At 33.2% G+C, this 26,282-nt stretch overlaps 1 protein-coding gene across 1 annotated transcript in view; it reads right to left on the bottom strand.

Moving 5' to 3' along the window:
• LOC140057720 (uncharacterized) overlaps positions 1–26,282 on the bottom strand; it is a 98,916-nt gene that overhangs the window by 28,758 nt on the left and 43,876 nt on the right. The window contains exons 4-27 of the mRNA XM_072103440.1: positions 22,260–22,373; positions 21,393–21,506; positions 21,079–21,192; positions 20,765–20,878; positions 20,432–20,545; positions 19,810–19,923; positions 19,355–19,468; positions 18,155–18,268; positions 17,581–17,694; positions 16,465–16,578; positions 16,151–16,264; positions 15,837–15,950; positions 15,504–15,617; positions 14,882–14,995; positions 14,427–14,540; positions 13,307–13,420; positions 12,733–12,846; positions 9,844–9,960; positions 7,424–7,540; positions 6,667–6,783; positions 6,405–6,536; positions 4,594–4,773; positions 1,596–1,751; positions 973–1,086 (exon numbers count right to left, since the gene is read on the bottom strand). Coding sequence (XP_071959541.1) covers positions 973–1,086; positions 1,596–1,751; positions 4,594–4,773; positions 6,405–6,536; positions 6,667–6,783; positions 7,424–7,540; positions 9,844–9,960; positions 12,733–12,846; positions 13,307–13,420; positions 14,427–14,540; positions 14,882–14,995; positions 15,504–15,617; positions 15,837–15,950; positions 16,151–16,264; positions 16,465–16,578; positions 17,581–17,694; positions 18,155–18,268; positions 19,355–19,468; positions 19,810–19,923; positions 20,432–20,545; positions 20,765–20,878; positions 21,079–21,192; positions 21,393–21,506; positions 22,260–22,373 — 2,871 coding nt within the window. The remainder of the gene's footprint in view (positions 1–972; positions 1,087–1,595; positions 1,752–4,593; positions 4,774–6,404; positions 6,537–6,666; positions 6,784–7,423; positions 7,541–9,843; positions 9,961–12,732; positions 12,847–13,306; positions 13,421–14,426; positions 14,541–14,881; positions 14,996–15,503; positions 15,618–15,836; positions 15,951–16,150; positions 16,265–16,464; positions 16,579–17,580; positions 17,695–18,154; positions 18,269–19,354; positions 19,469–19,809; positions 19,924–20,431; positions 20,546–20,764; positions 20,879–21,078; positions 21,193–21,392; positions 21,507–22,259; positions 22,374–26,282) is intronic.

Below are 26,282 nucleotides of genomic sequence, written 5' to 3'. Positions count from 1 at the left end.
GCCAAGGTCAGTCAGTTAGTACAAGACAATGGTGGTTAATGGACACATCAGTGGGATGCTAGTGTATTACTTTGGTTGCTTAGGCCTACTTTCAATAAGCGTATACTTATATACACATAAGATTAGGAGGCAGGCATATCATCTTAATGAAACTATTGTAGTAACTATTGAGTCTTTACTTTATAGATGTTTTGTTAAACTTTCAGTTAATCGTGATATGTGAACTTGGGCGTGGCGGAGAATTCCTAGAAAGAAGTAATTATATAGGAACATTGTAACCGTCACGTTAGATTATCGTCACGCATTAGCAAGCCTATGTCAAATAAATACAGTACTCATGTGGATGCAACAATTGGCAGAACTTGTGTATTTTGTTCTGAATATAAGTGATGTGAAATAATAGAACGGAAAGAAGCGATCGATATTGGTGTTATTACCTAAGGAATTATATTGTGAATAACTCTATAAAAAAAAAATGTTTACAATTTGTAACTTTTATCTTTTATTTATATTCAAGCAACATTAATTGCAGTAAATTAGTTGCAGGTTGTGAATAGTAATTATTGGTGATACGGAAGCAGAGGCGTGGAAGTTTTTCAAAGGTCCCAGGTCTCATTTGAATAAAGGTTTCTTTAATAGCAAAGGTGTGATATGTTCCCTAAAGTTTTGAATTTATGATGACTGGACCTACAGAAAGACTGGATGTTTATAATGCCAGTATGGGCCATATACTCTACATTTTTTTTTTAAATGACAATGTGGTAAACACCTTTAAAGGTAAAAAAAGTAAACTAAACTGAGGCTAAATAGCTAAAAGTGCATTAGAGCTCATTAATTGTCATCATTAGATAACTTTTCCGTTACGTAGAACTAATACTGAATGGCATGTGATGTGCAATCAAATATTATATTGCAAGAATATTATCAGGTGTTATAATATACAGTATTTATAGTGCAAACATAATAACTTACTTTCACAGTTGGTACCAGTGTAGGAAGATGTACAAGTACATGTATAAGAATGGGTGTTCCCAACAACATTACATGTACCACCATTCAAACATGGATTATTGGAACATGCAATAGCTTAAAAAAAAGACATGCATTGATTTTTCTGGTTATAGTAATGACAATTAATTACAATTATTACTACCACTATTAAAGGAACACATTTGGGACCCAACAAGTGTCGTCTTAATATGGGCCATAGTGTTAAAACATTTATTCCCCTCAATATTCATTTCACAGCAAGTAAGGGGTGTTACCTTGATAGGAATGTCCCAAAGGAAAGGTTCTACTGTATATTAATTGAAGATGGTGAAGCTACTAGAGATGCCACCAAGAACTGACAGAAAATGGTCAACATATGATCACTTCTTGGGCCAGGTTGTACTGCTTACATAAAACACCCCAAGACTGCAAAGTAGTATATAGTGAATTTTACCAACAGAAAGGTTACGGTACAATTTGTCTACAGTACTCACTAAGTACTAATATTCCAGGTAGAAAAATGCATAAAACTGAATTGAATTGTTTTTTGATTTGGGTTTGGAAAAACATTTTTTCATATATATGCTTTGTTGATCTACACTTACAAGTAACTTCACAATTCTGACCAAAGTAAGGGTTGACACAGTGACAGAAGTAATTAGTTTGTGATTGGTAACTATGGTAACAATTTTGACACGTCCCACCATTAGCACATGTTGATCCTGTTGAGTACATACATACATCATACACCTGCATTAGCTCTGCCAAACAATAATAATAATACTAATTTAATAAAGAGTTGAAATGAACTAAAAATACGCACCAACCCCCACCTCAACCCCCACCTCCTCCCCCCTAAAAAAAGGCAAACAAAACAGTCCACTGTGCATTTCCGGGGACTTAACAGCTCTATTTTTCAAAAATGTCTTAGCTCAGTCCAAACCATATATATTTTGTATTATATATTTCGTTTCATATATCAATGTATAATTGCAAATTGCTCTATTTTTCAAAATTTTCTTACAGATCAACCCAAAACGCACAATTACAATTTTTTCACCCCAGACAGCCAAACAGCCTATGCCTTTGCGATTATCAATATACCTCTTAGCCTGTAGGTACGTCTTACTTTTGTGTATATTTTCTATGATACAATTTACCCGAAAACTATAGTCACGGCATCGGACCTCGTGTAATGTGTTTTGCACGCAGTATTTTATTTATGTATTATAAAGAATGGAAAAAGTGGCTACCATAAATCTGAATAAAATGGCCTCAAATTACGCATTGCTTCGCCACCCTGTGTCCCCCAGTCTAGTGATGCTTGCTTTGCTTGCATAGCCGCCCCCATCGGGTAATTTACCCTGGCACCACCGCTGCATACACAAAGACTTTCAGTGAAGCTGGCCCTGATTTAGTTGCATTGATAGTGTATAGAATAATTGGACAATTTTTATCCACAGTAATTAGTATTAATGCTAGTGGTGGCGCTGCTCCGTTAGGGACGTATTTGTTCATCGTTTAATAATACGACTAATTTTGCTGTTTTTAAGTGTTGTTCTTGCTATTTTGCGTATTTTGGTGAATGTCAGTGTTCGTACCATTGGAACCTTAACTTAATAGTAAATTTTCAAGAAAGTTAGTGTACAGTAGCAAGGCCCTGAAACAGCTACAGTGTAGTCCATTGTCACGAAGCGCGGAAGGAGAGATGACGTCAGGCTACAACTTAAATGGAAAGCCTACAAACCACCACTTCGGTCTATAATAATGTTTAACGCTCGTTCTGTCGGAGGAAAGCTTGATGAACTGAAGGTATTATACTTCTTCATAGAAGAATTTAGAGACGCATGTGTAATGCATATCTGAGACATGGTTTAAAACTGATGTTGACATTGAAAGTTTTAGCCACATTGATACGAGTAGACAAGACAGCGAATGCATGCAAAGATGGGGGAGGAGGGGTTTGTGCCTACATCAAGAACCGTTGTTGCTCAAAATATACTTCAATGCTTTATGAATAAATTTAATTTGATCTTAATTTTTGTTTTGTTAACTACTGTATCTTCACACGTGTGGTCCGAAAAGAAACAAAATCTAAAATGGATATTGCCCCCAATGGTCAACTTAGTGGAAACCAGGAAGTTGCAAGGCGAACCTGTAAACTCATCGTGAACCCGGAAATTACTTCTACCGCGTTTGGTTAAAAATCTACTGAGGAAATCAGAAATTTTGTTTTAAAACCCTTTATAATATCTTCCTAAGATAGAAATATGGAACAATTTATTTTAATTTAATTTATTACACCTTATTTATGGAGGGTGACCCTACAGTGTATGCTGACAATCAAGGGGCCCACCCGTTAAAAACAGATGATTTCATTTTTACAGAAACCGGTCCTATATATTTGTCTACTTTTGGATTGGGGGGGGGGGGGGTAGTTGACCGGGGGGTAGTTGACCGGGGGTAGTTATCCTAAGGGGGTAGTTATCCTAAGGGGGTAGTTGTCCTAAGGGGGTGGTTGTCCGGGGAGTAGTTGTCCGGGGGGTTGTTATCCTAAGGGGGTAGTTGTCCTAAGGGGGTAGTTGTCCGGGGGATAAACATCCCGGGGGTAACTGTAACTAGGGGGTAGGTGTCCTAGAACCTCTTTAAAGTGCACATGCGCCAGATTTATAGTCCTTATCCAAGAAGTCTCGTTCTACCACCAGAATCATTGAGCGTGCGAGGCTCAAACCCTTGCCAATGTTAATATGACAAGGTATACAATATCTTAATAGTGAGAACTAATGTTATCAAATCTACGTTTTGCTGTACATCGGAGATAGATGAGGTAGGTATTAAAGGTGGAAATTTGTCCCAATGTTTTTCTATTGTGCTCGCCAGGTTAGAATTAAGCCTAATTTATATATAGGAAGATATAGATGACCAAGTTTTACTGTCAAATATGCATGATACCTGTCTTGTTGGTCTTGTAAAAGATAATTCTACTCAACTTAACTTAAACAGAGGCTTTATTTTTTATGAAGAAATTTCATGTTTGCAATAGAATCTTGGTGTTTTATGAATCAGTAATTTTATCAGTTTTAACATTTTGTGCAATAGCTTTGTTTTATAGCCTTGATAAACAAAGTATGAAGATAGTAGAGAAAATCCGTAAAACAGCTTACAGAATAATAGGAACTATAAAGATAGTAAAAACGCTAAAGATATTGTCAACAGTACCATAAGTAAAAAGTAATTATGTCGGATGAGTATCACCCTCTCCACCATTACCTTGTCTTTAGTAAGTTAGGGCGAAATGGAAAACCAGTAAGATAAGAAACTTGTTTCTTCCTACTGCAATACTGCAATAAGGCAATTCAATGAAACTTGGGAACGTTGATCATTTTATGCTACCCTTTTCACACCAATCTTGCTTGTATTTTATATTTTAAACGATGTATTTTATCTGTATTTTAAATGATGTGTGACGTGTGTAACCTTTTTAACTCATTTTTATGTGAACTTTTAACTTTGAACATAACAAAAATAATTTCAAACCATATATTTTTTACTGTGTTTGACCATGAATAAACAAATACTGAAATACTATTAATTTAGACATACCGAAAGATGCCGATTCCAAGTATGTGCCACAGTTTGGTCCTGAATAATTATCAGGACACACACACGTGTGCTGATTGACATATGGATTGAAGGAGCCAGTGTCACTGTCATAGCTGTTGTAGCAAGTACCTCCATTGGAACATGTAAATGTAGAACAAGCATCATAGCTAGGTATAATTACTGTAAGTACAGATAATAAATTGTAAAATGATGAATGTAAAAAATTAATTAAAACTTAAAATAAATTAAATCGAATAAGTGAGTGAGTCAAGTGATGGTTTCCTATGTAAATAAATACAATAATATTTCATGAAAATACTTTTTCATTAATCAAATTATATGAAATATATTATGAGCTGTGTATATAGAGTTAAAAAACCTCAAAGAAGACTATAGCTTAAACTGAAAAAAAAGTATTAAAACCCACTATAAATAAAAGAAATTCATAAATCCATTAAAGAAAAATTATGAGTGTGAAATGTAAATAAAGAAAAATCAATAGTGAATGATGAAAAATAGTTAGAAATGACCAATAGTAAATCAAATTGTAATTCTTATATTTTCTCGAGCAGTGTTATTTTGACTGTTAATTTTGTGTCCTAGTAGATATATAAAATCCAGCAAATTTTTGAGGAGTTTGATATTGAATGAGTTATTTTCATGTAGCAACTCGCGTTTGGCGATATATAAATAAAAGTCTTCTACTAGACTTGAACCCCTAAACTATTTAAACTATACATACATAGCGCCATCATTTTGCTATGCACCCTCTATAGATGCGACTAAAGACTGTCTGTGATTGGTAAATACTAACAAGAGTAACCGTCAGCATCCGGTGAAGAAGATGCATTATTGTAATAATTGATGTGAACACATTGATATAATTTTTGATGCTGCTTTGAAACCAACGTTGGGCCTGGTTGCATTCTTGGATGGGATGGTATTTATAAAGAAAATCGGTCTAGCATGTGATATGCATGGGTTTGAGCCTGTCTGTGCCGTATATTGATTTATCTTAGGCAAGTTGCTTTACTCTCATTGCCTCATCCTTTGGGTGGGACGTACAGCTGGTCCTGTGTACTTTCAGTGCACATTAAAGAACTTTGGTACTTGAAAAAAAGTAGGGAACGTCTCTCAGTGTGCTGATCTCAGGCTTGTGAGGAGCCTCACATTGATATAATTTTTGATGCTGCTTTGAAACCAACGTTGGGCCTGGTTGCATTCTTGGATGGGATGGTATTTATAAAGAAAATCGGTCTAGCATGTGATATGCATGGGTTTGAGCCTGTCTGTGCCGTATATTGATTTATCTTAGGCAAGTTGCTTTACTCTCATTGCCTCATCCTTTGGGTGGGACGTACAGCTGGTCCTGTGTACTTTCAGTGCACATTAAAGAACTTTGGTACTTGAAAAAAAGTAGGGAACGTCTCTCAGTGTGCTGATCTCAGGCTTGTGAGGAGCCTCTGAGTGAAATATTAAAAATAAAAAAAGCTGATCAATCATTTTGCGCATCTAACCCTATCCTTTCACTTTCATGTGCAATTTTTACCTACCACATGTCATAAATTGTTTACTGCGAATGTGACGAATCGTGACTGAAATTATGATACACCGTTGCAGTCACAGTAAATAATTTACGTCATGAGGTAGGTAAAAATTGAGTTGCACAACAAAATCAAGAAATGATCTTTCTAATATATTCTGAACCTACTGTGTGAATTTCAATAGGGTAAGAGCTTATACCATGATGAGGGTGATATTTAACTGGACTTTATACAATTATTCAGGTGAGTTTCAATGTTATTATTTACCTTTTAGATGTCGACAGTTAATACCAAGATACTCAGCTGGGCAGACACAGATATATGTATCATCCATAGTAAGACAGGAGCCACCATTCAAACAAGGGAAGCTGTTACATAGATTTGGGTTTACAGTCATTACTAAAAACGAGAAAATAATTATTCTTAAACAATTTAAAGAATAATTTAACATTTTTTGTAGAATATGCCATTTTAAAATTAAATAACTATTATTCAGTCTTTGTTGTCAAATTCTGATAGTAACACTTACCGGTCTTACACCGTGTTCCTGTGTAACCAGATACGCAGCTACAGAGGTATCCATTGGTGGAGGTGATTGAACAAACTCCACCATTTAAACAAGGAGAAGATGAGCAGACTGTCGTAACTAAATGGAAAAAGTTTTACAATAAAAAGAAATGGGCAGCCAAAAACAAGAGAAAAAACAAATAAAACATGGATAACAATAGAAACAATAATATAAAGTAATTGAGATTGATGCTTTAATCTTAGAGTTACAGCTATCATCTAGTTCATCTGAATAAAAAAGTAGGACAATTCCTTCCGTGATGGCTCTGCAGTGATGATAAGGAATACCTTTCAAGTCAAATTATTGAAGTCAACACTTGTTGAAATTAAATATAAATCGCAAATTATCGACACATCATTAAGCTGGCTCAAATGGTCATATCTTCGAAAAGTCTCATTCTCATAATGCATTTGGACCTTTTAGACGTTTATAACATCCTGGTTTTGGAAAAGTTGATAGGTTGGCTTGAACAGGGATATTCTATGGCCCTGTTTCAAGTAAATACCGTATTTAGTACGGTATTTTTTAATACCACTTAAAATAAAATGTAAAAAGTCTGATGAAACTGAGGAAAAGACTGAATGGTAAAATAAATAACATGACAGAATTCAAAACATTTAAACAAGAAAATGAAAGGAATATGGTAAGAAATTTCTATAACTAAAATTAAATAACTATTATTCAGTCTTTGTTGTCAAATTCTGATAGTAACACTCACCGGTCTGACACCGTATTCCTGTGTAACCAGATACGCAGCTACAGAAGTATCCATTGGTGGAGGTGATTGAACAAACTCCACCATTTAAACAAGGAGAAGATGAGCAGACTGTCGTAACTAAATAGAAAAAGTTTTACAATAAAAAGAAATGGGCAGCCAAAAACAAGAGAAAAAACAAATAAAACATGGATAACAATAGAAACAATAATATAAAGTAATTGAGATTGATGCTTTAATCTTAGAGTTACAGCTATCATCTAGTTCATCTGAATAAATAGTAGGCCAAGTCCTTCCATGATGGCTCTGCAGTGATTATAAAGGAATAGCTTTCAAGTCAAATTATCGAAGTCAACACTTGTTGAAATTAAATATAAATCGCAAATTATCGACACATCATTAAGCTGGCTCAAATGGTCATATCTTCGAAGTCTCATTCTCATAATGCATTTGGACCTTTTAAACGTTACTAACATCCTGGTTTTGGGAAAGTTGATAGGTTGGCTTGAACAGTGATATTCTATGGCCCGGTTTCAAGTAAATACCGTATTTAGTACAGTATTTTTTTAATACCATATATATACGGTATATTTTTGACAGCGACTGGAACAAAAGGCGGGTCCCGTAATTTTACCTATGCTACACTGTGTGTAGTATGTATACAGTATGTGTATACTGTATATATACTGTATATATACTAAGAAACAAAATAAAGAGCATACTAACAAAATTTTATTTTCTTCAGATCATGTTGACATAATCTTTTTTCTCTGCGCAATATTCTAACATATGAAGTGCACATGGTGTTTGTCGTGCGAATAACTAACTCATGGAAGTGACGAGTTCAAATCTAGTTTTTTTTATAGTTGTTTAGATTTTTAATTTTTTCTCTGAAAATAAATATATCTGCCAAGACAGAGTTACACCAATATTAACTTTTTAGGATTTCTGGTAAGCTAGAGTGAAGAACAATTACAGTATTGAAATCGCTGTTAAGGAGATAGTGTAAAAGGGTCACATGTGCATCTCTTGCCAGCTGAAGATGCAGCGAGAGCAGATGTGTCCTAACATGACAACGTGACCTTTACAACAAAGGCAATTTTTTGTCGATTGCATAGTAAGGAGAATCTCCTAATTTCAGAAAAAAAAACAGTGCTTTATAGAAAAATTCTGTATTTTTCTGATAAAATAAATACTTGACAGCAAGTCAAAATATTTAAACAAGAATTTGAAAGGAATATGGTCAGAAATGTCTGTAACTAAAATTAAATAAATATTCAGTCTTTGCTGTCAAATTCTGATAGTAACACTTACCGGTCTCGCACCATGTTCCAGTGTAACCAGATACGCAGCTACAGAAGTATCCATTGGTGGAGGTGATTGAACAAACTCCACCATTTAAACAAGGAGAAGGTGAGCAGACTGTCGTAACTAAATAGAAAAAGTTTTACAATAAAAAGAAAAGGGCAGCCAAAAACAGAGAAAAAACAAATGAAACCGCACTGTTATCTGCAATTTACCAAGCATTTGTTATTCTTTTTTACCACTTTTCATATCTATGAGAGGATTTCATTTGATTATAAATGTTACCATATTATTAGAAATAAAAAATTTAACATATATCCCTCGAATAAGCACCTCCCTCAAATGACCTCCGCCTCCCCAAAGGGCCCTATACCAAACAATAAAAACTATACTTTAAAATGTTATTAATCATCTAAAACACTGTGAAACAAAGTAGTTTAGTTTTACGAATGTCAAGCATTTTCAATAATGGTAACCGACAGAAAATGTATAAGGAGAACATTATCATTCCGAGAACCATCGTCTACACTTCCTAGAGGGGGAGCGAGCGAAGCGAGCTCACCCTCTAGTATAAAGTAATTGAGATTGATGCTTTAATCTTAGAGTTACAGCTATCATCTAGTTCATCTGAATAAAAAAGTAGGACAATTCCTTCCGTGATGGCTCTGCAGTGATGATAAGGAATACCTTTCAAGTCAAATTATTGAAGTCAACACTTGTTGAAATTAAATATAAATCGCAAATTATCGACACATCATTAAGCTGGCTCAAATGGTCATATCTTCGAAAAGTCTCATTCTCATAATGCATTTGGACCTTTTAGACGTTTATAACATCCTGGTTTTGGAAAAGTTGATAGGTTGGCTTGAACAGGGATATTCTATGGCCCTGTTTCAAGTAAATACCGTATTTAGTACGGTATTTTTTAATACCACTTAAAATAAAATGTAAAAAGTCTGATGAAACTGAGGAAAAGACTGAATGGTAAAATAAATAACATGACAGAATTCAAAACATTTAAACAAGAAAATGAAAGGAATATGGTAAGAAATTTCTATAACTAAAATTAAATAACTATTATTCAGTCTTTGTTGTCAAATTCTGATAGTAACACTTACCGGTCTGACACCGTATTCCTGTGTAACCAGATACGCAGCTACAGAAGTATCCATTGGTGGAGGTGATTGAACAAACTCCACCATTTAAACAAGGAGAAGATGAGCAGACTGTCGTAACTAAATAGAAAAAGTTTTACAATAAAAAGAAATGGGCAGCCAAAAACAGAGAAAAAACAAATGAAACCATTTTCATATAAAGATACCATGGAACCATGTCAGGTCAAGTTCAATATTGAATATCGAAACGTGGCAGGCTATAGGCGCTTGACCTTTGACAAGATTGCCTAAAATTTATAATTTAAAACTGCGATACTTAGTATTGTATATTCAGGAATAGCCGCTCCATAGTCTCTTTGCTTTTCTTCCTTATATCTTATTCTTATTAACTCAAAATTATTTTTACTAACAAACATTACTATTTATATGCCTACTAGGCTAGTGTGTAAACATTATTGACATAATTTCATTATACATCCACATACAGTACAACTCTTCTTAACACTTTTTTCAATCTTCTATCAACTAAAAGTCGTAGTTAGTCATGTCTCGGGTCACATTCTATGGTCACCGTACAGGTAGGCTACTACATCAGTACTTCTATGAATGGATGACTAGTTGGTGACAAGAACGCTAGTTGGTCATACCCAGTACCGTTTTTTATTTTACGATCATTCGGGAAACCACCTCACGACAAAATGTAATTCATTGAGACTCTATCTATTCTAAGAGAATCTATACCATAAAACAATAACAAACTAAACAGAAAACAAATTGTTAGTGCCACTGCCACACATCCTAAAAAAGTTTATTTCAACACCTACAGTAGTTAGTAGCACAAATTTTACCCACAAGTGTATTACTTCTTGTTATGTATCATCTGACAGGTCTTTTACATTTATCATATTCCTTCCTCTCTTTAATTAGGTGATCATTTAGAATCTAAATGATCACCTATTGTTATTGTATGAAATCTTTATTTTTTTAGTTATCCGCTTAGTAGCGGATAACTCCTTGTGATTGTAGTGGATCAATATTTTTTTTTTTTTTTTTTCTGTATTATTAGTTATCCGCATTGAGCGGATAACTCCTTGTAACCTTCCTGGATCTTTTTTTTCTTTATATTATTCTTCTTTCTTTCTCCTCCATTTTTGTGTCTCGCGTATCTCAAAAACTTGTAAACATAATATTTCATAACTTTGTCATCATATGGACATTTACGTGAAGTTGTGCACCTCTTATTTTTGAATGACGTCAGAGTTGCGCAACGTGACTTGCGCGCGATTTTATAAATTAAAATGATTTATCATACGATAAAAACTAAAAGTGATTATTAATTGAAACTTGGTGTAAGGTTAATTCTTATCAAGGGTCAACTTTTTGTGTACTAAAAATGGCATGTTTTACAAGAACTTACGCGCGCACGCGCATTTCTCCTCCATTTTTGTGTCTCGCGTATCTCAAAAACTTGTAAACAAAACATTTCATAACTTTGGCAACATATGGGCATTCACGTGAAGTTGTGCACCTCCTATTGTGAATGACGTCAGAAATGCGCAACATGACTTACGCGCGATTCTATGAATTTCGCGTATTTAACATAGATTGAAAACCATATAACAATTTAAATTGAAACTTAGCAAAAGTTTAATTTATATCTTGCGCTAACTTTTTGTGCACTAAAAATGGCATGTTTTACACGAAGTTACGCGCGCACGCGCGTTTACAATTTTGAAATGCGAAAAATCAATTTCTATTCAACTTCCTACGCGTTTCTTGTCATTTTGAGCATATCAAAAATTCCCACGTGCGCGCAAATTTTTATACGCGCTGTTTGAACGTATCGTTAAAAACATACTTTTTTGCATGATTTATGTTTTTCTAGCCTTTTCTAGTAATTTTACTAACTTTTAAACAATTTTGACTTAAAATTACATCATACGAGCACGTCGAATTGGATAATTTGCGCACGTTTTTGATAAAAAAGTTCAAAAATTCGTCAAAATTATGCCTTTTTTTAAAAAGTTGTAGTTTCTGAACTAAACGGTTAAAATTATTTTTATTACATATTCTGGAAGTAGATAAGTTGTAGATATCGGATCATGCATTATTATGGCTAACCGGACATTGTGACATCATCGTATGGCCATCCGAATATAAAATATAGGATTTTTGTATCTTTCGTCATAGCTTATCACATTTAATAGAGCGCATCTCCACTTATCCGTATTCCATTTTCTCCGAGATTTTAATATTATGTAGGTCAATCAACTATCTTTCGCATGAGTTAAAAATATTTTAATTTTTATGATGTCATCATGCCTAAAAATTTAAATTACGTGGGTCATTAATTTCATCTTTACAGTAAATTTTAATCTGTTATAGCTCGTACAAATGAAATGTGATAATCACGATTAAAACGTTTTCTGGAAGCTATTGAATTGTAGATAAGAAATCATGTGAACATTTTGCCAATCGGATGTTGTGACGTTATCATATGGCCAGTTAAATAAAAAATATCGTATTTTCATCTTTTGCGTAATAGTTCATCACATTTAAAAGGACGCACATCAATATTTCACATATTCAAATTTCTTCTACACGCTAATATGTTCTTGCTGATATCATTTCATTCCGAATTTGCTATCTTATAACAAATAATCAGCATTTACAGGCATTTTCCAAGCATAGAATATGTCAATAAATTGTCGTAAATAAATTTTTCGTCTTTGGTTAACCATAATGAGACTAGTATTAAAACTAAAATAATGGTAAAATTATACAGTATCAAGATTATTTTTTTGTAAATACAAAACAGATTCAAAATATTGCCATGATTACCAGAAGACTTGGGTGATGAGACTAAAGTTTGACATAAAGTATGCAACTTACTTAACTCGCAGTGGGTTCCAAACCAGCCAGCAGAACACTGGCATGTGTACTGATTAACACCATCCAAGCACAAACCCCCATTTTGACATGGAAGACTGGCACATTCATTGATATCTGTAATAACAAATTATATTCGTCATCAAACATAAACCATGTTTTAAAGCTCTGTCTACACAACTTTATGTGACAAAAAATGTGAAGTGCCCATATATTCAGTTTCACTTTATTTACCACTTCAATATATGGACATGATGATGTAATATCAGTACCATATTTGGGCATATCACTACCATATTTGGGAACGTCATACGTTTTTTGTCAAACTAGTTTAAAAGTGTAGACAGAGCTTTAGTCATCGTATAATTTTAATGCGGACATTCAATTGAATAAGCTACTCAATTATTGTTTCTGCTAAAAATTCTCTTATAATGCAATTACTGGAGCAAACAAGAGTTTTGCTGTAAGCTGAGCCAACCGACATGAATAGTTCATCGTTTCCTGGCAAAGTGCAGTGTGTACAAAGCTTTTGATAGCCCAAGCCTGCTGCAGTCTATACAACTGTTAATTTTCTTACTTATTTCACAATGTATGCCTTCATATCCAACTATACACACACACTGATATCCATTAATTCCATCTATACACTGTCCATTATTCTGACATGGGAAACTACCACATTCATCAATATCTGAAAAAAAAAAGATTTTTACAAATTAAAGCTATTGTTGGTTTTATTTTATACTTTGTTAAGAAACAGAACTGAAATCTTATTTTCCATTTTTGATAGGTGTTTTTAAAGAAACAAACAGTTTATCAAAATAAGTACTCAACATGTATTGCTTATGTATTTGATCAACACGAATAAGAACAGTAGAAACAGATATGAAAAAAGGAAAACATAAATGCGACCATTATGACTCAAAGATTCAGTAATTTCAAACAGGAAAAAACTAAGTATAATACAAAGAAATATACAGATTAATATATATATATATTAATGTATATATATATATATATATATATTAATGTATATATATATATATATATATATATATATATATATATATATATATATATATATATATATATATATATATATTAATGTATATATATATATATATATATTAATGTTATTGACTACCTCAATTTAAGTTTCAATATTAACCACCATTAAGCTGTTTTTTAAAGTTCTATTCCAAAATATCTACCAAGCTAACTTCTTTGTTTTCTACCCTTGCTCTTTCCACCTTCTACTCACTAGCCTCCTTTATTTTATTTCTTTTATTTGTCTGCTTATTATACTATCTAATTAGTACACTCATTTGCACTGATGAAGAGCTAGTGTTGCCCAAAAGCTCTGCTAACTTTTCTAGCTGTTTTACTTTATCGTTTTGATTTAGCTTTTCGCCTTTTTTTTGTATCTCCATTGAGATCCAGCCACTGATACCCACAGCATTGTCCTTTTTTCAGTAATTTGCCTTTGGATTTATATATATATATATTAATATATATATTAATATATATAATTAATAAATTAGCAACTAGAAAAGTCTATTTTAATAGTGTTCTTTTATGATAAATAATTACTTGACGGTTTGACCAGTCTCTGATAAATATCTGTTAGTGTTATGTTTAGTTTCAATCTAGGATATGGACAAAATTAACATTAGAAAAAAACAAACAAAAAAACATACTGATTTCACAAGTTGTTCCAGTGTATCCAGCCACACAGACACATGTGTAGCTGTTAACAGCATCAATACAAGCACCCCCATTTTGACATGGCATGCTCGAGCACTCATCATCGTCTTAAAAGAAAAAAAATCTTGAAATAAATACAGTCCATAAGGATTAAGGCACTTCAATTGCTTATTTGCTATGTAAACCATTTGCATAGTAAGGCCTGTTTATACTATACACAATAAGGCTTGGTTTGCACTAGGACGCGAAGCAAGGACATAAACAAACCTTTGTCGATGTTATGGTTACGAAATTATGGTTCCATTGTCTTAACGCCTTTGCCACTCAGTTTGAATAATCCATCACTTGTGATTGGTCAACTCACTTACGCTGCGTCTACGTCCTTGCGTTTCATCCACCTTAACGATGACCATAAATATTTGAATCAATAAAATTGGAAGAAACTTACTGTTACTGCATGTGACTCCAGAATATCCACTGGGACATTGACAGAAAAAGCTGTTGATTCCATCCAAACAAAAACCTCCATTAAGACATGGCATACTTGCACACTCATCAATGTCTGCAAATTAAAAGCTTGAAAACGTTTTGCCACCAACAAAAGTCAAGAAACCATTGTACTAACTGCTATACATTGAAAATTAACTGAGCAAAGTGGTCTTTTTCCAAATAAAAGTAAAGGCAAATAAAGCGTTGATAGAAACCTTACCAAATTTCAAGAAAATTTGAACAAAAAAGATTACGATACAAAGATTTAAATAAAAATAACTATGATTAAATGAAATGTTATGATTTATAATATACAGTAGAATAACACCTAAATGTTGTTGCATTTGCATTATATTTGAATATGCAAATTTGTAAATAAACAAATTTGCATATCCAAAACAAAACACTATACATACACAAACCACTATTTCTACCAACATGAAATAATAGACTAGATAGATAAGTATGAAGCTTCAATATATGTAAGCAAAAAAAAAATAGTAAAAAAAATGGTAGAGCAGCGTTTTTCATTGAAAGAAAGCATTCATTATTTATGAAATAAGCAAACTTTTAGAACTAACTAGTTTCACATAATGTTCCAGTATATCCAGGTGCACACTGGCAAAAGTAGGAGTTAATTCCGTCCAAACAAGTCGCTCCGTTTTGACAAGGTGTTGAAGCACATTCATTAATATCTGAAAAGATAATAAATGACTAAATTTTAACCAAACCGGCAAGGATGTATGTACAAAATGTTTTGGTCCACACTGTTTTGCATTCTATGCATAACAATATGTACTATTTAATGGGTAAAACTAGTAATACTCTTTGTGAGTCGATGCTATACCATATTTCAAATATATTCCAGTAAGTAAAATCAAAGTAGAATTACCGCAGTATACTTTTGTACTTACTAAAATCACAGTTGAAATTAGTCCAACCAGGTGCGCACTGACAAAAATAGCCATTAACAATATCTAAGCATGTACCACCATTAGCACAAGGTGAACTTGCACATTCCTCTATATCTGAAAATGAAAACCATAACTCATTTTAATCATTTATTTGAAACAAACTACAAACCAAATTGTTGGCTAACCCCATCAATTTCATTACAAGTATATTAAGTCTAGTAATACTCTTTGTGAGTCGATGCTATACCATATTTCAAATATATTCCAGTAAGTAAAATCAAAGTAGAATTACCGCAGTATACTTTTGTACTTACTAAAATCACAGTTGAAATTAGTCCAACCAGGTGTGCACTGACAAAAATAGCTATTAACACCATCTAAGCATGTACCACCATTAGGACAAGGTGAACTTGCACATTCATCTATATCTGAAAATGAAAACCATAACTCATTTTAATCATTTATTTGAAACAAACTACAAACCAAATTGTTGGCTAACCCCATCAATTTCATTACAAGTATATTAAGTCTAGTAATACTCTTTGTGAGTCGATGCTATACCATATTTCAAATATATTCCAGTAAGTAAAATCAAAGTAGAATTACCGCAGTATACTTTTGTACTTACTAAAATCACAGTTGAAATTAGTCCAACCAGGTGCGCACTGACAAAAATAGCCATTAACACCATCTAAGCATGTACCACCATTAGCACAAGGTGAACCTGCACATTCATCTATATCTGAAAATGAAAACCATAACTCATTTTAATCATTTATTTGAAACAAACTACAAACCAAATTGTTGGCTAACCCCATCAATTTCATTACAAGTATATTAAGTCGTAATATAAGTTTAGGACTTTGAGCTAATAACTCAGTTCACCCATAGTCACAAAAAAGATGGCATATCCATTGCTTAAAAAAGTTTGATATCTTGTTTGGGTATGCTTTTATTAGTATTTTAGTGTGCTTGCTTCAACTACTTGCTAAAACTGGGAAGATTTACTGAACAATGGTAAAAAACTTTCCCCCATGCATGTTTACTATGTTTGTTTGTTTTATTAGTTTCTCCACACATTTTAAAATAAAAGAACCATTGGGTCACATTTTTGTATGTGTGAGTGGGGTAAAAGTATGCAGTGGCGGATCCTGGTGGGGTTCGAACTAAAAGATTAGTGGTAAACCCCACAAAAACAAGGAATGGCCACATATAACATAGATATATAATTCCTTGACAGAAGGAAAAACCTTGAATTTTAAAAGAAATTAAAAGTCATGAACAGAACCTTCAGAAGTTGGGAAAGCTCATGTGAACATTTTGCCAATCGGATGTTGTGACGTTATCATATGGCCAGTTAAATAAAAAATATCGTATTTTCATCTTTTGCGTAATAGTTCATCACATTTAAAAGGACGCACATCAATATTTCACATATTCAAATTTCTTCTACACGCTAATATGTTCTTGCTGATATCATTTCATTCCGAATTTGCTATCTTATAACAAATAATCAGCATTTACAGGCATTTTCCAAGCATAGAATATGTCAATAAATTGTCGTAAATAAATTTTTCGTCTTTGGTTAACCATAATGAGACTAGTATTAAAACTAAAATAATGGTAAAATTATACAGTATCAAGATTATTTTTTTGTAAATACAAAACAGATTCAAAATATTGCCATGATTACCAGAAGACTTGGGTGATGAGACTAAAGTTTGACATAAAGTATGCAACTTACTTAACTCGCAGTGGGTTCCAAACCAGCCAGCAGAACACTGGCATGTGTACTGATTAACACCATCCAAGCACAAACCCCCATTTTGACATGGAAGACTGGCACATTCATTGATATCTGTAATAACAAATTATATTCGTCATCAAACATAAACCATGTTTTAAAGCTCTGTCTACACAACTTTATGTGACAAAAAATGTGAAGTGCCCATATATTCAGTTTCACTTTATTTACCACTTCAATATATGGACATGATGATGTAATATCAGTACCATATTTGGGCATATCACTACCATATTTGGGAACGTCATACGTTTTTTGTCAAACTAGTTTAAAAGTGTAGACAGAGCTTTAGTCATCGTATAATTTTAATGCGGACATTCAATTGAATAAGCTACTCAATTATTGTTTCTGCTAAAAATTCTCTTATAATGCAATTACTGGAGCAAACAAGAGTTTTGCTGTAAGCTGAGCCAACCGACATGAATAGTTCATCGTTTCCTGGCAAAGTGCAGTGTGTACAAAGCTTTTGATAGCCCAAGCCTGCTGCAGTCTATACAACTGTTAATTTTCTTACTTATTTCACAATGTATGCCTTCATATCCAACTATACACACACACTGATATCCATTAATTCCATCTATACACTGTCCATTATTCTGACATGGGAAACTACCACATTCATCAATATCTGAAAAAAAAAAGATTTTTACAAATTAAAGCTATTGTTGGTTTTATTTTATACTTTGTTAAGAAACAGAACTGAAATCTTATTTTCCATTTTTGATAGGTGTTTTTAAAGAAACAAACAGTTTATCAAAATAAGTACTCAACATGTATTGCTTATGTATTTGATCAACACGAATAAGAACAGTAGAAACAGATATGAAAAAAGGAAAACATAAATGCGACCATTATGACTCAAAGATTCAGTAATTTCAAACAGGAAAAAACTAAGTATAATACAAAGAAATATACAGATTAATATATATAGTTTAGCTTTTATTTTCAACCTGTTATTGGTGTTTTACACTGTTGGTTTGATATAAAGAATATATATATTAATGTATATATATATATATATATATTAATGTATATATATATATATATATATATATATATATATATATATATATATATATATATATATATATATATATATATATATATATATATATATATTAATGTATATATATATATATATATATTAATGTTATTGACTACCTCAATTTAAGTTTCAATATTAACCACCATTAAGCTGTTTTTTAAAGTTCTATTCCAAAATATCTACCAAGCTAACTTCTTTGTTTTCTACCCTTGCTCTTTCCACCTTCTACTCACTAGCCTCCTTTATTTTATTTCTTTTATTTGTCTGCTTATTATACTATCTAATTAGTACACTCATTTGCACTGATGAAGAGCTAGTGTTGCCCAAAAGCTCTGCTAACTTTTCTAGCTGTTTTACTTTATCGTTTTGATTTAGCTTTTCGCCTTTTTTTTGTATCTCCATTGAGATCCAGCCACTGATACCCACAGCATTGTCCTTTTTTCAGTAATTTGCCTTTGGATTTATATATATATATATTAATATATATATTAATATATATAATTAATAAATTAGCAACTAGAAAAGTCTATTTTAATAGTGTTCTTTTATGATAAATAATTACTTGACGGTTTGACCAGTCTCTGATAAATATCTGTTAGTGTTATGTTTAGTTTAAATCTAGGATATGGACAAAATTAACATTAGAAAAAAACAAACAAAAAAACATACTGATTTCACAAGTTGTTCCAGTGTATCCAGCCACACAGACACATGTGTAGCTGTTAACAGCATCAATACAAGCACCCCCATTTTGACATGGCATGCTCGAGCACTCATCATCGTCTTAAAAGAAAAAAAATCTTGAAATAAATACAGTCCATAAAGATTAAGGCACTTCAATTGCTTATTTGCTATGTAAACCATTTGCATAGTAAGGCCTGTTTATACTATACACAATAAGGCTTGGTTTGCACTAGGACGCGAAGCAAGGACATAAACAAACCTTTGTCGATGTTATGGTTACGAAATTATGGTTCCATTGTCTTAACGCCTTTGCCACTCAGTTTGAATAATCCATCACTTGTGATTGGTCAACTCACTTACGCTGCGTCTACGTCCTTGCGTTTCATCCACCTTAACGATGACCATAAATATTTGAATCAATAAAATTGGAAGAAACTTACTGTTACTGCATGTGACTCCAGAATATCCACTGGGACATTGACAGAAAAAGCTGTTGATTCCATCCAAACAAAAACCTCCATTAAGACATGGCATACTTGCACACTCATCAATGTCTGCAAATTAAAAGCTTGAAAACGTTTTGCCACCAACAAAAGTCAAGAAACCATTGTACTAACTGCTATACATTGAAAATTAACTGAGCAAAGTGGTCTTTTTCCAAATAAAAGTAAAGGCAAATAAAGCGTTGATAGAAACCTTACCAAATTTCAAGAAAATTTGAACAAAAAAGATTACGATACAAAGATTTAAATAAAAATAACTATGATTAAATGAAATGTTATGATTTATAATATACAGTAGAATAACACCTAAATGTTGTTGCATTTGCATTATATTTGAATATGCAAATTTGTAAATAAACAAATTTGCATATCCAAAACAAAACACTATACATACACAAACCACTATTTCTACCAACATGAAATAATAGACTAGATAGATAAGTATGAAGCTTCAATATATGTAAGCAAAAAAAAAATAGTAAAAAAAATGGTAGAGCAGCGTTTTTCATTGAAAGAAAGCATTCATTATTTATGAAATAAGCAAACTTTTAGAACTAACTAGTTTCACATAATGTTCCAGTATATCCAGGTGCACACTGGCAAAAGTAGGAGTTAATTCCGTCCAAACAAGTCGCTCCGTTTTGACAAGGTGTTGAAGCACATTCATTAATATCTGAAAAGATAATAAATGACTAAATTTTAACCAAACCGGCAAGGATGTATGTACAAAATGTTTTGGTCCACACTGTTTTGCATTCTATGCATAACAATATGTACTATTTAATGGGTAAAACTAGTAATACTCTTTGTGAGTCGATGCTATACCATATTTCAAATATATTCCAGTAAGTAAAATCAAAGTAGAATTACCGCAGTATACTTTTGTACTTACTAAAATCACAGTTGAAATTAGTCCAACCAGGTGCGCACTGACAAAAATAGCCATTAACAATATCTAAGCATGTACCACCATTAGCACAAGGTGAACTTGCACATTCCTCTATATCTGAAAATGAAAACCATAACTCATTTTAATCATTTATTTGAAACAAACTACAAACCAAATTGTTGGCTAACCCCATCAATTTCATTACAAGTATATTAAGTCTAGTAATACTCTTTGTGAGTCGATGCTATACCATATTTCAAATATATTCCAGTAAGTAAAATCAAAGTAGAATTACCGCAGTATACTTTTGTACTTACTAAAATCACAGTTGAAATTAGTCCAACCAGGTGTGCACTGACAAAAATAGCCATTAACACCATCTAAGCATGTACCACCATTAGGACAAGGTGAACTTGCACATTCATCTATATCTGAAAATGAAAACCATAACTCATTTTAATCATTTATTTGAAACAAACTACAAACCAAATTGTTGGCTAACCCCATCAATTTCATTACAAGTATATTAAGTCTAGTAATACTCTTTGTGAGTCGATGCTATACCATATTTCAAATATATTCCAGTAAGTAAAATCAAAGTAGAATTACCGCAGTATACTTTTGTACTTACTAAAATCACAGTTGAAATTAGTCCAACCAGGTGCGCACTGACAAAAATAGCCATTAACACCATCTAAGCATGTACCACCATTAGCACAAGGTGAACCTGCACATTCATCTATATCTGAAAATGAAAACCATAACTCATTTTAATCATTTATTTGAAACAAACTACAAACCAAATTGTTGGCTAACCCCATCAATTTCATTACAAGTATATTAAGTCGTAATATAAGTTTAGGACTTTGAGCTAATAACTCAGTTCACCCATAGTCACAAAAAAGATGGCATATCCATTGCTTAAAAAAGTTTGATATCTTGTTTGGGTATGCTTTTATTAGTATTTTAGTGTGCTTGCTTCAACTACTTGCTAAAACTGGGAAGATTTACTGAACAATGGTAAAAAACTTTCCCCCATGCATGTTTACTATGTTTGTTTGTTTTATTAGTTTCTCCACACATTTTAAAATAAAAGAACCATTGGGTCACATTTTTGTATGTGTGAGTGGGGTAAAAGTATGCAGTGGCGGATCCTGGTGGGGTTCGAACGAACCCCTTCAAATGAAACAAAAATATATTTTTAACAGGAAGATTAGTGGTAAACCCCACAAAAACAAGGAATGGCCACATATAACATAGATATATAATTCCTTGACAGAAGGAAAAACCTTGAATTTTAAAAGAAATTAAAAGTCATGAACAGAACCTTCAGAAGTTGGGAAAGCTCAAATACTCTGTATCTTAGTATAATCTCTCTATCAAATAAGAATCCTACTCTGTTAAATCCTGGATCCGCCCCTGGTACTGTATGTACAATTAACTGTTTCTGACTGTAGTTTGCTGTCAGCAAATATCACATACTGAAAATTATACTCACTAATTTCACAATGAATTCCCTGGAATCCTGCAAGACACATACATTGGTACCCATTCACCTCATCTTCACAAATTGCACCATTCTGGCATGGTCCACTGGCACATTCATTTATATCTAAAGTTAAAAATAATAAGCATCTAATTATATTTTTAGGTCATATTGCAGATATTATTCTTTCTATTAGAAAGTCTTAGAACTACATCAGGATTAAATCCTGGACATTGTAAGGTAAGCCCACTAACCACCTACAGCATATTAATAAATATTGCTAATAACTAATGTAAGTATTGTCCTAATATCCAACAAACACACATACAAAAGAATGGAATTGTTTTTGTCATAAAAAACCAAGAATTTTGTTATGTGGTGTTTCTCTGCAATGTTTGCCACCTGTTGCCTAAATGAGATTACTTAATACTTATATCACAGTTTGTTCCCGAGTAACCAGCGATACAGACACAAATGTACTGATTTACACCATCCAAACAAGACCCATTTACACATGGGTCAGGATTGCAATCATTACTATCTTTAAAAAAAACAAAGCATTTACTCTTCCACATCTACATTCCCAAACCCTTTAAACCTAAATCTTAAAGTATTGATTGCATAAAGCTGACATGGGCAGGTCTGAATTCTGAAATCTTACTCACACTGGATAGGACTTAATTTGGTCAGCTTTTGATTCCGTCTGGAATGCATTTCACAGCAATTTTAAGAAAACCATGGTAACAAAATTGAAGTTATCCAAGTGAGAAAAATTGTGGAATTTACCGATGATAAAGTTGTGTATACTATATATGAATTTAAATAATAAAATTCAGCAATAACAACATATTATATTCTTCAGTTCAGGTCATAATGCCAACGTGAACACTTCCTTTTGTCCTCAACCTATCTCCTTAATGTTAATGTTAATTGCACCACTTGCGCGGCGGATAACCAAACTCGTCAAAGTGACGAGTTACATGTCTAATCTTTTTTAGTTATCCGCACTATGGCGGATAACTCCTTGTAACTGTCCTGTTTCATCATCTTTTTTTTTTTTTTTTCTGTATTATTCTTCTTTCTTTCTGTCATTTTTGTGCAGAGCGTATCTCTAAAACGTGTAAAGTTAACATTTTATAACTTTGTCAACATATGGGCAATCACGTGACGTTGTGCTTTCCTATAATTGAATGACGTCAGAGTTGCGCAACATGACTTATGCGCGTTTTTATGAATTTCGCGTATTTAACATAGATCGAAAACCATATAACAATTTAAATTGAAACTTAGCAAAAGTCTAATTTATATTGTGCGCTAACTTTTTGTGCACTAAAAATGGAATGTTTTACACGAAGTTACGCGCGCACGCGCGTTTAAAATTTTGCAATGCGAAAAATCAATTTCTAATCAACTTTCTACGCGTTTTATGTCATTTTGAGCATGTCAAAAATTCCCACACGTGCGCAAATTTTTAAGCGCGTGGTGCACACGTAGCGTTAAAAACGTCATTTTTTCGAGTGATTTATGTTTTTCCAGCCTTTTCTAGTAATTTTACCAACTTTTAAACAATTTCGACTTCAAATTACGTCATACGAGCACGTAGAATATTATAATTTGCACGCTTTTTTGATGAAAAACTTCAAAAATTCGTCAAAATTAAGCCTTTTTTTAAACAATCGTAGTTTCTAAAATAAACGGTAAAAATTATTTTTATTACATATTCTTGAAGTTGATGAGTTGTAGATATCGGATCAGGTATTAATATGGCTAACCGGACATTGTGACGTCATCGTATGGCCACGCGAATATAAAATTTAGGATTTTTGTATCTTTCGTCATAGCTCATCACATTGAGTATAGCGCATCTCCACTTATTCGTTTTCCATTTTCACCCCGATTTTGATATTGTCTAGGTCAATCAACTATCTTTCGCATGAGTTAAAAATATTTTAATTTTTATGACGTCATCATGCCTAAAAATTTAAATCAAGTGTGGCATCAATTTCATCTTTACAGTAAATTTTAATCTGTTATAGCTCGTAAGAATAAAATGTGATAATCACGATTAAAACTTTTTTTGGAAGCTGTTGGATTGTAAATACAAAATTATGTAAAAATGTTGCCCATCGGATGTTGTGACGTCATCATATGGCCAGTTAAATAAAAAAGGTCGTATTTTCATCTTTTGCGTCATAATTCATTACATTTAAAAGAGCGCGCATCAATATTTCACGTATTCAAATTTCTTCTACACGCTAATACGTTGTTGCTGAGATAATTTCCTTTCGGAATTGCTACCTTCGTGTTTCATTTTAAAACCGTCAACATGTTAAAAATTGCAATAAATAGCGGGTCCCGTAATTTCACCTATTCTACACTGTATGTCACTGTATGTGATATGTATACAGATTATACTGTGTATACTATATATGAATTTAAATAATAAAATTCAGCAAATAACAACATATCATATTCTTCAGTTCAGGTCATAATGCCAATGTGAACACTTCCTTTTGTCCTCAACCTATCCCCTTAATGTTAATGTTGCACCACTTGCGCGGCGGATAACCAAACTCGTCAAAGTGACGAGTTACATGTCTAGTTTCTTTTTAGTTATCCGCTTAGTAGCGGATAACTCCTTGTAATCGTCCTGTTACTTTTTTTTTTTTTTTTTTTCTTATTTCTTTCTCCTCCATTTTTGTGCCTCACGTATCTCAAAAACTTGTAAACATAACATTTCATAACTTTGTCAACATATGGGCATTTACGTGAAGTTGTGCAACTCCTATTTTTGAATGACGTCAGAGTTGCGCAACGTGACTTACGTGCGATTTTATGATTTTTTATGATTGATCATAGACTAAAAACCAAGCATAAATTTGTTTTGACACTTTGGGAAAATTTAAGTCATATCAAGGGCAAACTTTTTGTGGATTAAAAATGCCATGTTTTACAAGACGTTACGCGCGCACGCGCATTTCTCATCTATTTTTGTATCTCGCGTATCTCAAAAACGTGTAAACATAACATTTCATAACTTTTACGTAGACGATTGCTTAAAGTCTGTAGCGTCTGTTGACGAAGCCATATATCTCGTACATGAAGTTAAAAGACTATTGCAGTGTGGAGGATTTCACCTCAACAAGTGGATGTCGAATAGCCGGGAGGTTATCTATTCTCTACCTCAAGATGAGTGGGCCACAGGATTAAAGAACATTAGTTTCGACAGCTTACCATGTGAGCGAGTCCTTGGAATGCTTTGGAATATTGAGCAAGACAAGTTCCAATACGATATTCAAGTTGCTGTTAAACCTATGACACGTCGCGGAGTGCTAAGTATACTCAACTCTGTGTACGATCCACTTGGTTATGCAGGACCCTATGTACTGCGAGGAAAGATGATATTTCAGCAACTATGCCGCTGCAAATACGATTGGGATGATCCCATACCAACTGAGAGTGCTGATCAGTGGAATCGATGGCTCATTGACCTTCCTACTATAATGGATCTGAAGGTACCACGTTGTTTTAAGCCCATTGGGCTTCGCATAAAATCCAGCCAACTATATCATTTTGTCGACGCATCCGAAGCTGGATACGGGGCAGTAACGTATCTTAGAATGATAGATTCCTACGATAAAAGCCATTGTAGTATTTTGATGTCCAAATTGAGACTTGCACCTTTGATGACCACAACCATCCCAAGGTTGGAGTTGACCGCAGCCGTCGAAGCAATCAAGTTAGACAAGTTGTTGCTGCGTGAGCTAGAAATTCCGCTGTTGGAATCCACCTTTTGGTCGGACAGCATGATCGTTTTATGGTATATTCAAAATGATGAGCGTCGCTTCCAGACTTACGTAGCAAACCGTGTTTCGGTAATCAGGGAACATAGTTTTCCGCACCAATGGCGATACATTGACACAAAGAGTAACCCTGGAGATGACGCATCCCGAGGTTTGACTGCAAGCAAGCTGGTTAATAACCGCAGATGGGTTAGCGGACCATCATTCCTGTGGAAAAATGAAAGATGGCCAA

The sequence above is a fragment of the Antedon mediterranea genome, chromosome 8 (assembly GCF_964355755.1).
Source record: "Antedon mediterranea chromosome 8, ecAntMedi1.1, whole genome shotgun sequence".
Taxonomy (NCBI): domain Eukaryota; kingdom Metazoa; phylum Echinodermata; class Crinoidea; order Comatulida; family Antedonidae; genus Antedon; species Antedon mediterranea.
The sequence above is the reverse complement of the archived record's forward strand: the minus strand, read 5'-3'. Positions and strand labels throughout refer to the sequence as shown.